Raw genomic sequence first — 13,254 nt, 5'->3', positions numbered from 1 at the left:
TATATACAGTGGATCCTCAAATATCGAACTTTCTTCGGTCCAGAAGGCTGTTCGAGTGCCTTTACCGAATGAATTTATTCCCATCAGGAATAATGTAAATTAGATTAGTCCATTTCAGACCCTCAAAAATACACTTATAAAAGCACTTACAAAAATACATTTACATAATTGGTCGTGTTGGGAGCAGTTCGATTTTTGAGGTTCCACTGTACATGTTATGGTTTAATAACATGTATGTTATTAAATACCACTGCCTCCACCACTTCCGCAACCACTGCGAGTCCCTGTTACCCTCCCTCCAACCCCAGCAACTGGCAGCCAGCCCTCCCACCAGTGTGGTGAGTGTTTTGTTTGTTCATTATTTGCTATTAAATTACAGTATAAATAATGTAAACCCATTCATGACTGCACATTGGAATGGCTATTCAGACAGGTATTGGATGGTGACATCATATGTTTACTCTTGAACACAGCAAAGAATCAAACATTTCTGCTACTAATAATAATAACAATAATAATAATAATAATAAATACGATAGAATTGAAGAAGGAAATTGTACAAAAATGCGAGGGAGTGATTGACACATCGTCATTGTGGCTTTGTTTATGCTGGAGTGAGCATTAGTCTCCGTGCTCTTCCAAACATTTCACAATAATTCATTGTTTGGTGCTTGTAGATTGAGTGCGACTGGAGTGGTAGAGGCAATGGTTGAGGCAGTGGTATTTAATAACATATATGTTATAAATAATAATAGTACATGTTATTATTAATAATGTATTATTATTATTATTATTATTATTATTAATAACAACATGTATGTTATTAAATACCACTGCCTCAACCGCTGCCTCACCCACTGCCTCAACCGCTGCCTCACCCACTGCCTCAACCACTGCCTCAACTGCTGCCTCAACTGCTGTCTCAACCGCTGCCTCACCCGCTGCCTCACCCGCTGCCTCACCCGCTGCCTCAACTGCTGCCTCAACCGCTGCCTCAACTGCTGCCTCAACTGCTGCCTCACCCACTGCCTTACCCACTGCCTCACCCGCTGCCTCAACCGCTTCCTCAACCATAGCCTCTACCACTCCAGTCGCACTCAATCTACAAGCACCAAACACAATGAATTATTGTGGAATGTTTGGAAGAGCACGGAGACTAATGCTCACTCCAGCATAAACAAAGCCTCAGTGACAATGTGTCAACCACTCCCTCGTATTTTTGTACAATTTCCTTCTTCAATTCTATCGTATTTATTATTATTATAACTATTGTTATTATTAGCAGTAGCAGAAATGTTTGATTCTTTGCTGTGTTCAAGAGTAAACACATGATGTCACCGTCCAATACCTGTCTGAATAGCTATTCCAATGTGCAGTCATGAATGGTTTTAGATTATTTATACTGTAGTTTAATAGCAAATAATGAACAAACAAAACACTCACCACACAGTGTGGGAGGGCTGGCTGCCAGTTGCTGGGGTTGGAGGGAGGGTAGTAGGGGCTCGCAAGGTAGCAGAAAACTTAAATATGATTTGGCGGTTGGGAATTTGCGAATGTGTGAAGCCCACGAAAGTTGAAATCGTGAATGTTGAGGGAGACCTGTATTCATCCTTGGTTTATACACTTCACTGAACCTATCTTTCTGCATCTTTTCTTCAGCCTCTTTTTCATTCTTTGATGTATGTATACTTTTCCTACCTGTCTTCTGGATCATGGCCTGATTATGTAGAAGCCTGTAAAGCAGTCATAAACAAGTATTGGCTCATAAAGCAGAATGCTACTGGGAAAAATTTAAATCTTGAGTTCTCTTGATTGTTCCGACTCTTGGTACATCACAGATTACCTTTTCTTGTTTGTTCCAGTTGGCAAGACTGGGGTTTTTCGGTATACAGTAGAACCCCCGTGTCCCCTGATTCAGAATCCGTGGTTTCAGTTATCCACGATTTACTGTGGCTGAAAAATACCCTTAATTTTGGATAATAATGGTCCCAAAGCGCGAAAGTAGAGAAGCTGACAGTTCTTCAAATCCAAAGAGAGACCTTGAAATGCTTCCCATCAGTGAATAAGTGATAATTCAGTACTTACTGTATATACCTTACCACTGAAACTTCATAATAGGTATGTATAGGACTTACATATAGGGTTTGCTACTATCCACTGTTTCGGTATCCACGGCAGGTCCTTGAAATGTATCCCCATGGATATGGGGGGTCGTACTGTATCAGAGGTTTTGCTATACATTTCTTATTCTTTTCAACATCTTCTACTTTCTTCTTTCAACAAACCAGCCATATCCTACTGAAGCAGGGTGGCCCAAAAGGAAAAACAAAAGTTTCTTCTTTTAAATTTAGTAATATGTACAGGAGAAGCGGTTACTAGCCTCTTGCTCCTAGCATTTTAGTTGTCTCTTAGAACACACATGGCTTATGGAGGAAGAATTCTGTTCCACTTCCCCATAGAGGTAAGCAAAAATAAACAAGAACAAGAACTTTTAAGAAGATAGAAGAAAACCCAGAGGGGTATGTATATATATGCTTGTACGTGCTTGTGTAGTGTGACCTAAGTGTAAGTATAAGTAGCAAAATGTACCTGAAATCTTGCATGTTTATGAGACTAAAAAAAGACACCAGCAATCCTACCATCATGTAAAACAATTACAGGCTTCCGTTTCACACTCACTTGGCAGGACGGTAGTACCTCCCTGGTCAGTTGCTGTCTACCAACCTACTACCTTTTATTTTTCCAACATGTCGGTCCAAAAAAGAAACTTTCACCATCATTTACACATAATCACTGCCTTTGCAGAGGCAGCCAGGTATGACAGTTTAGATGTCACTTCAAAAACAGTCAATATCCCAAACCCTTCCTTTAAAGTGCAGGCATTGTACAATGCCCCACTCTACAGTGGTGGCAGTAAAGCAATTGCAAGATTGCCAACCACTTAGATACTCATCAGGTGCACAACCCAAGGCATCATGGGTTTAGAGCAGGTCAGTCCTGCCTTTCACAACTACTGGATGCTCTGGTGGACAAGTAAAATGAAGATGTATTTTACACAGACTCTGCAAAAGCCCTTGACAAGTGTGGTCATGGAGTACTAGCACACAAAATGCATGATAAGGAATAACAGGAAAAGTTGGTAGATGGATCTATAACTTCCTAACAAATAGAACACAAGGAGTAATAGTAAACAGAGTAAAGTCAGAGGTGGCTACAGTGAAAAGCTGTTCCACAAGGTATGGTACTTGCTCCCATCCTTTTCCTCATCCTCGTATCTGACATAGAGATGTAAGCCACAGTACCATGTCCTCCTTTGCTGATGATACCTGAATTTGCTTGAGTGTCATCCATCAAGGACACTGCAAATTTCCATACGGACATTAACCAAATCTTTAAATGGGCCACAGAAAACAATGTGAAATTCAATGAAGACATATTTCAATTACTCCACTATGGAAAACTCAAGGAAATAAAAACTGGATCAGAATATCACACAAAAATCCAACCACACAATAGTGAAAAACTAATGTGAAGGACCTGGGAGTGATAATGTCAGAAAATCTGATTTTCAAAGATCAAAACAATGTATCTACCACAGTTCCTAAGAAAATGATAGGATGGATAATGAGAACCTTCAAAAGTAGAGATGCCAAGCCCATGATGATTCTCTTCTAATCAGTTGTTCTCTGTAGGCTGGAATATTGCTGTACACTAATGGCCCCTTTTGAGGCAGGCAAAATTGCAAACCTTGAGAAGATACAGAGAACTTTCATGGCATGTATGAGTACGATAAAGCACCTAAATTACTGGGAACAGTTGAAGTCCCTGATTTGTACTCTCTGGAATGCAGGAGAGAAAGATGCATGATAATATACATTTAGACAATCCTAGAGGGACAAGTCCCAGTTCTTCACACAAAAATCATTCCCTATGAAAGCAAAAGCCTTGGCAGGCGATGCAACACCCCCCAATGAAAAGCAGGGAAGCCATGAGTATGCTAAGTGACAACAAAGTAAGTATTAGGGCCCAAGACTGTTCAACTGCCTTCCAGCATACATAAGGGGGATTACCAATAAACCCCTGGCTGTCTTCAAGGAGGAGCTGGACAGGCATCTAAAGTCAGTACCTGACCAGCTGGGCTGCAATTTGTACGTTGGTTTACGTGCGGTCGTCAGTAAAAACCTGGTTGATCAGGTCCTGATCCATTGCAAGGCCTGTTCATAGACCAGGCCACAGGGGCATTGATCCCTGAAACACCCTCCAGGTATACTTCAGGTATTACGCTCTTAACCCGTAAACGGTCCAAGCAGATCTACATTCATATGCGTAGTGCTCCAAAAGTGGATCTACTTTTTTTTACATATTTTTAAATATAACAAAAAAAACGTAGATCAAAGTTTTTTACACGTTTTCAAATGTAAAAAAAAAAAAAAGATCTACTTTTTTTACATACTTTCAAATGTTGAAAAAAAGGTATATATACGTTTGGACCGTTTACGGGTTAATACATTGGCCAACTCTCACCAATTCAGGGTGGCCCAAATAAGATATATTCATCACTATAAAATGGTATAATGAAGAAAATGTAGATATGGTGCCTCTCATCCTAAAAAATTATCCCAGTACAAGATTATTCTGTAACATAAGTTTTCTCTTCATATTTGTTCGCAGTATGTCATTTCATCAAAAGTAATATAAAAGATTGTACATTTAGGTAAAATAGAGTTCCCGAGGAGAAAAACACTGCATTTATGATTTATACACAGTGCTCACTCGTGTCCAAATGGTATGTGGTGAAATTATAACAATATTGTTTTTTCCTCAGGCAAGTACCTGATAGCCACTGCTGGGGGCCCTAGTGGGGCAGGGTCTGGGAAGTCTGGAGAGCTTAAACAAATTCAACTAACAAGTGGTGGCCATGGAGAGCCTACTTCCTTCACCCAAGGACAGGTCATAGTCCAGACCTCAACAGATCCCAGCACCTTCACTCATACTCAGGTTATTTTGCCCACGCATCTCAACAAATATGGGTAAGTTACTCTTGACATTTGAGGCAATATTTCTGAAAATGATTAATGTGAATGCATTTGTAGGTATATTGAGTTAGTCGTTCACTTTATTTTTTATTTTATTTTTTCAACAAGTCGGCCGTCTCCCACCGAGGCAGGGTGACCCCAAAAAAAGAAAGAAAATCGCCAAAAAGAAAACACTTTCATCATCATTCAACACTTTCACCACACTTGCACATTATCACTGTTTTTGCAGAGGTGCTCAGAATACAACAGTTTAGAAGCATACACATATAAAGATACACAACATATCCCTCCAAACTGCCAATATCCCAAACCCCTCCTTTAAAGTGCAGGCATTGTACTTCCCATTTCCAGGACTCAAGTCCGACTATATGAAAATAACCGGTTTCCCTGAATCCCTTCACTAAATATTACCCTGCTCACACTCCAACAGATCGTCAGGTCCCAAGTACCATTCGTCTCCATTCACTCCTACCTAACACTCTCACGCACGCTTGCTGGAAGTCCAAGCCCCTTGCCCACAAAACCTCCTTTACCCCCTCTCTCCAACCCTTTCGAGGACGACCTCTACCCCACCTTCCTTCCCCTATAAATTTATATGCTTTCCATGTCATTCTACTTTGATCCATTCTCTCTAAATGACCAAACCACCTCAACAACCCCTCTTCTTCCCTCTGACTAATACTTTTATTAACTCCACACCTTTTCCTAATTTCCACACTTCGAATTTTCTGCATAATATTTACATCACACATTGCCCTTAAACAGGACATCTCCACTGCCTCCAACTGTCTCCTCGCTGCTGCATTTACCACCCAAGCTTCACATCCATATAAGAGTGTTGGTACTACTATTCTTTCATACATTCCCTTCTTTGCCTCCATAGATAACGTTTTTTGACTCCACATATACCTCAATGCGCCACTCACCTTTTTTCCCTCATCAATTCTATGATTAACCTCATCCTTCATAAATCCATCCGCCGACACGTTAACTCCCAAGTATCTGAAAAGATTCACTTCTTCCATACTCCTCCTCCCCAATTTGATATCCAATTTTTCTTTATCTAAATCATTTGACACCCTCATCACCTTACTCTTTTCTATGTTCACTTTCAACTTTCTACCTTTACACACATTCCCAAACTCATCCACTAACCTTTGCAATTTTTCTTTAGAATCTCCGATAAGCACAGTATCATCAGCAAAAAGTAACTGTGTCAATTCCCATTTTGAATTTGATTCCCCAAAATTTAATCCCACCCCTCTCCCGAACACCCTAGCATTTACTTCCTTTACAACCCCATCTATAAATATATTAAACAACCATGGTGACATTACACATCCCTGTCTAAGACCTACTTTTACCGGGAAGTAGTCTCCCTCTCTTCTACACACCCTAACCTGAGTCTCACTATCCTCATAAAAACTCTTTACAGCATTTAATAACTTACCACCTATTCCATATACTTGCATCATCTGCCACATTGCTCCTCTGTCCACTCTATCATATGCCTTTTCTAAATCCATAAATGCAATAAAAACTTCCCTACCTTTATCTAAATACTGTTCACATATATGCTTCAATGTAAACACTTGATCTACACATCCTCTACCCACTTTGAAACCTCCTTGCTCATCCACAATCCTACATTCTGTCTTACCTCTAATTCTTTCAATTATAACCCTACCGTACACTTTTCCTGGTATACTCAGTAAACTTATTCCTCTATAATTTTTACAGTCTCTTTTGTCCCCTTTCCCTTTATATAAAGGGACTATACATGCTCTCCGCCAATCCCTAGGTACCTTCCCCTCTTTCATACATTTATTAAACAAAAGTACCAACCACTCCAACACTATATCCCCCCCCTGCTTTTAACATTTCTGTCATGATCCCATCAGTTCCAGCTGCTTTACCCCCTTTCATTTTACGTAATGCCTCACGTACCTCCCCCACACTTACATTCTGCTCTTCTTCACTCCTAAAAGATGGTATACCTCCCTGACCAGTGCATGAAATTACTGCCTGTTTCTTCCTTAACATTTAAAAGTTCCTCAAAATATTCTCGCCATCTACCTAATACCTCCATCTCCCCATCTACTAACTCCCCTACTCTGTTTTTAACTGACAAATCCATACTTTCCCTAGGCTTTCTTAACTTGTTTAACTCACTCCAAAATTTTTTCTTATTTTCATTAAAATATCTTGACAGTGCCTCTCCCACTCTATCATCTACTCTCCTTTTGCACTCTCTCACCACTCTCTTTACCTTTCTTTTACTCTCCATATACTCTGCTCTTCTTATAACACATTAAATAACTTATTAAATCTAGAAATGTATTACTTTTTAGTTTATTAGAAAATCAAATGCATCCTTATGTCTTACACAGTGGACCTTCAGTGATATTTTGAGCATTTATATTGTGTGTTGAGTTACTCATTATTGCAAAATATTTGCTGTGTAAATTCATCAGAAAATGTTCCCTTCATATTTCTCTTAATATTCTAATTGCATTTTATTTATTATTATTAACGCATCGGCTGTTTCCCACCAAGACAGAGTGGCCCGAAAAAGAAAAACTTCCATCATCATTCACTCTATCACTGTCTTGCCATAGGCATGCCTACACTACAGTTATAAAACTGCAACTTAAACACCCCTCCTTCAGAGTACAGACACTGTACTTCCCATCTCCAGGAGATCATAGCCATCCTATTGACTGGTCTTCTGCTAAAACTGTCTTCCCTACTTCCAACTTGAACAGTCGCCGTCTAGTTGAATCCTCTCTAATACACAACTTTCCTTGTATGAACCTTAGCCCTGGCTTCGTCTCTGTAGATGCCTTCCTCTCCCACTACATTGTAAAATGCTCCAAACTTCAGAACACCCGTGACTTAACCTGAATCCTCATTTTTTCTTTTTCTTTTTCTTCTTCTTCCTCTTCCTCTTCCCCTTTCCTCTTTCCTTTTCTCCTCTGGGTTGTCTTTCTCTCTCCTGTCTCGTGTTTCTGTTCCTTCTTCATTTATTTCACCACTTCCCCTTTCACGCACCTCTGTGCGCTTGCTCTCCCTCTGTGGGCATCTAGCTCTCTTGCAGTGCTCCCCTTCCTTTGTATTTGACTGGCTCGTCATCCTTATTTCCCACTTCTACCACTACCACTACTACTACCTCTTCTTCTTCTACTACTACTACTACAACTACTGATGAAATTAAGACACATGTGCGGCGTCTGGTTGTCTTTGTTGTGGACGTTTCGCCATCTAGTGGCTGGCTGGATGGTGAAATGTCTATGATGGGGATGCCCGGGTGTTGTGCATGTGTCTTAATTTCATCTTGTCGGTATTATATACAACTCTTGTACTACTACTACTACTACTACTACTACCACCACCACCACCACCTCTTCCTGCCTATACAGTGGACCCCCGGTTAACGATATTTTTTCACTCCAGAAGTATGTTCAGGTGCCAGTACTGACCGAATTTGTTCCTATAAGGAATATTATGAATTAGATTAGTCCATTTCAGACCCCGAAACATACACGTACAAACGCACTTACATAAATACACTTACATAATTGGTCGCATTCGGAGGTGATCGTTATGCAGGGGTCAACTGTATATAGCCGTCCTGCTCCACCTCTGGTTAGTGTGACTTTGTCAATGGTCCAAGTCGGACCGAAACGTCGTCGTAAGCTTCTCTCTTTTATGTGCGGGTTATTTGTGTTTCATTATGTGAATGAAAAATCAAAATGGAATTTATTTGTAAAGCCTCAAAACGTAACTAATGAACAGAGGAAATGTTAGTTTAGTGCCAGGAATACCTACATTGTTTATTCTGGACCCTATTTTGAAATTGGATTATTTTGAACTTTGTGTTAAATTGGCCAAATTACCAATTTCCTATCACTTTATTTTGTAGTTGAAACAGTTGACTTGTCGATTTCTTGTGCTCAATCGATAGAATAGAAGTAATACTAGTGAAATAGCTAAGAATTTGGTCGACTGGAATAATGTAATTGGCCTAAAATGGGAGTCAAAGTTAGCAAAATCGCCGGTTCGTAAATATCGCTGACACATCAAAATTCGCGAGAGCATAATTTCGTCAATTTTCCATCAAATTTTGCACTTTGTTTTATTTATTTATTTTTTTTTTCAACAAGTTGGTCGTCTCCCACCGAGGCAGGGTGACCCAAAAAAGAAAGAAAATCCCCAAAAAGAAAATACTTCCATCATCATTCAACACTTTCACCACACTCACACATTATCATTGCTTTTGCAGAGGTGCTCAGAATACAACAGTTTAAAAGCATATACGTATAAAGATACACAACATATCCCTCCAAACTGCCAATATCCCAAACCCCTCCTTTAAAGTGCAGGCATTGTACTTCCCATTTCCAGGACTCAAGTCCGACTATAAGAAAATAACCGGTTTCCCTGAATCCCTTCACTAAATATTACCCTGCTCACACTCCAACAGATCGTCAGGTCCCAAGTATCATTCGTCTCCATTCACTCCTATCTAACACGCTCATGCACGCTTGCTGAAAGTCCAAGCCCCTCGCCCACAAAACCTCCTTTACCCCCTCTTTCCAACCCTTTCGAGGACGACCCCTACCCCTCTTTCCTTCCCCTATAGATTTATATGCTTTCCATGTCATTCTACTTTGATCCATTCTCTCTAAATGACCAAACCACCTCAACAACCCCTCTTCTGCCCTCTGACTAATGCTTTTATTAACTCCACACCTTCTCCTAATTTCCACACTCCGAATTTTCTGCATAATACAGTGGACCCCCGCATAACGATTACCTCCGAATGTGACCAATTATGTAAGTGTATTTATGTAAGTGCGTTTGTACGTGTATGTTTGGGGGTCTGAAATGGACTAATCTACTTCACAATATTTCTTATGGGAACAAATTCGGTCAGTACTGGCACCTGAACATACTTCTGGAGTGAAAAAATATCGTTAACCGGGGGTCCACTGTATTTACACCACACATTGCCCTTAGACAGGACATCTCCACTGCCTCCAACCGTCTCCTCGCTGCTGCATTTACCACCCAAGCTTCACATCCATATAAGAGTGTTGGTACTACTATACTTTCATACATTCCCTTCTTTGCCTCCATAGATAACGTTTTTTGACTCCACATATACCTCAACGCACCACTCACCTTTTTTCCCTCATCAATTCTATGATTAACCTCATCCTTCATAAATCCATCCGCCGACACGTCAACTCCCAAGTATCTGAAAACATTCACTTCTTCCATACTCCTCCTCCCCAATTTGATATCCAGTTTTTCTTTATCTAAATCATTTGATACCCTCATCACCTTATTCTTTTCTATGTTCACTTTCAACTTTCTACCTTTACACACATTCTCAAACTCATCCACTAACCGTTGCAATTTTTCTTTAGAATCTCCCATAAGCACAGTATCATCAGCAAAAAGTAACTGTGTCAATTCCCATTTTGAATTTGATTCCCCATAATTTAATCCCACCCCTCTCCTGAACACCCCAGCATTTACTTCTTTTACAACCCCATCTATAAATATATTAAACAACCATGGTGACATTACACATCCCTGTCTAAGACCTACTTTTACCGGGAAGTATTCTCCCTCTCTTCTACACACCCTAACCTGAGCCTCACTATCCTCATAAAAGCTCTTTACAGCATTTAGTAACTTACCACCTATTCCATAAACTTGCAACATCTGCCACATTGCTCCTCTATCCACTCTATCATATGCCTTTTCTAAATCCATAAATGCAATAAAAACTTCCCTACCTTTATCTAAATACTGTTCACATATATGCTTCAATGTAAACACTTGATCTACACATCCCCTACCCACTCTGAAGCCTCCTTGCTCATCCGCAATTCTACATTCTGTCTTACCTCTAATTCTTTCAATTATAACTCTACCGTATACTTTTCCTGGTATACTCACTAAACTTATTCCTCTATAATTTTTACAATCTCTTTTGTCCCCTTTCCCTTTATATAAAGGGACTATACATGCTCTCCGCCAATCCCTAGGTACCTTCCCCTCTTTCATACATTTATTAAACAAAAGTACCAACCACTCCAACACTATATCCCCCCCTGCTTTTAACATTTCTGTCATGATCCCATCAGTTCCAGCTGCTTTACCCCCTTTCATTCTACGTAATGCCTCACGTACCTCCACCACACTTACATTCTGCTCTTCTTCACTCCTAAAAGATGGTATACCTCCCTGGCCAGTGCATGAAATTGCCGCCTCCCTTTCTTCCTCAACATTTAAAAGTTCCTCAAAATATTCTCGCCATCTACCTAATACCTCCCTCTCCCCATCTACTAACTCCCCTATTCTGTTTTTAACGGACAAATCCATACTTTCCCTAGGCTTTCTTAACTTGTTTAACTCACTCCAAAATTTTTTCTTATTTTCATTAAAATTTCTTGACAGTGCCTCTCCCACTCTTTCATCTGCTCTCCTTTTGCACTCTCTCACCACTCTCTTCACCTTTCTTTTACTCTCCATATACTCTGCTCTTCTTATAACACTTCTGCTTTGTAAAAACCTCTCATAAGCTACCTTTTTCTCTTTTATCACACCCTTTACTTCATCATTCCACCAATCACTCCTCTTTCCTCCTGCCCCCACCCTCCTATAACCACAAACTTCTGCCCCACATTCTAATACTGCATTTTTAAAACTATTCCAACCCTCTTCAACCCCCCCACTACTCATCTTTGCACTAGCCCACCTTTCTGCCAATAGTCGCTTATATCTCGCCCGAACTTCCTCCTCCCTTAGTTTATACACTTTCACCTCCCTCTTACTTGTTGTTGCCACCTTCCTCTTTTCCCATCTACCTCTTATTCTAACTGTAGCTACAACTAAATAATGATCTGATATATCAGTTGCCCCTCTATATTATTATTATTATTATTATTATTATAATCAAAAAAGAAGCGCTAAGCCACAAGGGCTTGCCCCTCTATAAACATGTGCATCCTGGAGCCTACCCATCAACCTTTCATCCACCAATACATAATCTAACAAACTACTTTCATTACGTGCTACATCATACCTTGTATATTTATTTATCCTCTTTTTCATAAAATATGTATTACTTATTACCAAATTTCTTTCTACACATAGCTCAATTAAAGGCTCCCCATTTACATTTACCCCTGGCACCCCAAATTTACCTACTACTCCCTCCATAACATTTTTACCCACTTTAGCATTGAAATCCCCAACCACCATTACTCTCACACTTGATTCAAAACTCCCCACGCATTCACTCAACATTTCCCAGAATCTCTCTCTCTCCTCTACACTTCTCTCTTCTCCAGGTGCATATACGCATATTACCTTCACAAAAAGATTCTCTACCATTTCATAAGAAAAATAAAATTTTTTTTTTTTTGAAAATTCTTGGACACTGGGGCACCACTTCAGATTTTGGCCTTGGACCCTGAAGGGGTTAACATCACACTTACCTTTACTGAAGACTTTTGTTGGTGTATGGGAGACGGGGCAGAGGGAAGGGAGGCGAGTTTATTGTTGGAGAATATGACGCTAATATCAACTCTACGGCTTATTTATCTACCAAAATTCAACTAATATGACATAATAAACAATATTAATAACATAGAAACATGGAATATACTCTAGAATGAATAAAATAAGTCATTATGAATCACAAGAGGTGTTGTGTTGTTGTTGGGAGTATAAGGGCCACTGAGAACATAACCCGTCCATAATGTTCGTGAAGCAGCAGCTGAGGCGGCGGTGTTTTCTGTAGCTCTATATAACTCCAACAACATTGGAGGAGTTTGGTAGAATCACTGAAGAAGGCACCCTCTACCACCATCACAACTACCACCATCACTACCACCTTTTACCACAATCACAAACTGCTACCACCTTCTACCACCATCACTACCACTGTCTACCTCTATCACAACCACTACCACCCTCTACCACTATCACAACTGCTACCACCATCTACCACTATCACTACTAGCACCGTCTACTACCATCACTATCAAATACCTGAAAACATTCACTTCTTCCATACTCCTCCTCCCCAATTTGATATCCAATTTTTATTTATCTAAATCGTTTGATACTTTCATCACCTTACTCTTTTCTATGTTCACTTTCAACTTTCTACCTTTACACACACTCCCAAATTCGTCCA

General features: G+C 39.9%; 1 protein-coding gene across 5 annotated transcripts in view; it reads left to right on the top strand.

The window, feature by feature from the left end:
* Positions 1 to 13,254, top strand: part of LOC128687655 (forkhead box K) — a 116,456-nt gene that overhangs the window by 94,730 nt on the left and 8,472 nt on the right. For all 5 annotated transcript variants that reach the window (XM_053775227.2, XM_053775230.2, XM_053775229.2 and 2 more), the window contains exon 9: positions 4,826 to 5,030. In XM_053775227.2, coding sequence (XP_053631202.1) covers positions 4,826 to 5,030 — 205 coding nt within the window. The remainder of the gene's footprint in view (positions 1 to 4,825; positions 5,031 to 13,254) is intronic.

This window comes from Cherax quadricarinatus, unplaced genomic scaffold (assembly GCF_038502225.1).
Source record: "Cherax quadricarinatus isolate ZL_2023a unplaced genomic scaffold, ASM3850222v1 Contig70, whole genome shotgun sequence".
Lineage (NCBI taxonomy): Eukaryota > Metazoa > Arthropoda > Malacostraca > Decapoda > Parastacidae > Cherax > Cherax quadricarinatus.
This window is presented reverse-complemented; position numbering and strand designations above follow the sequence as displayed.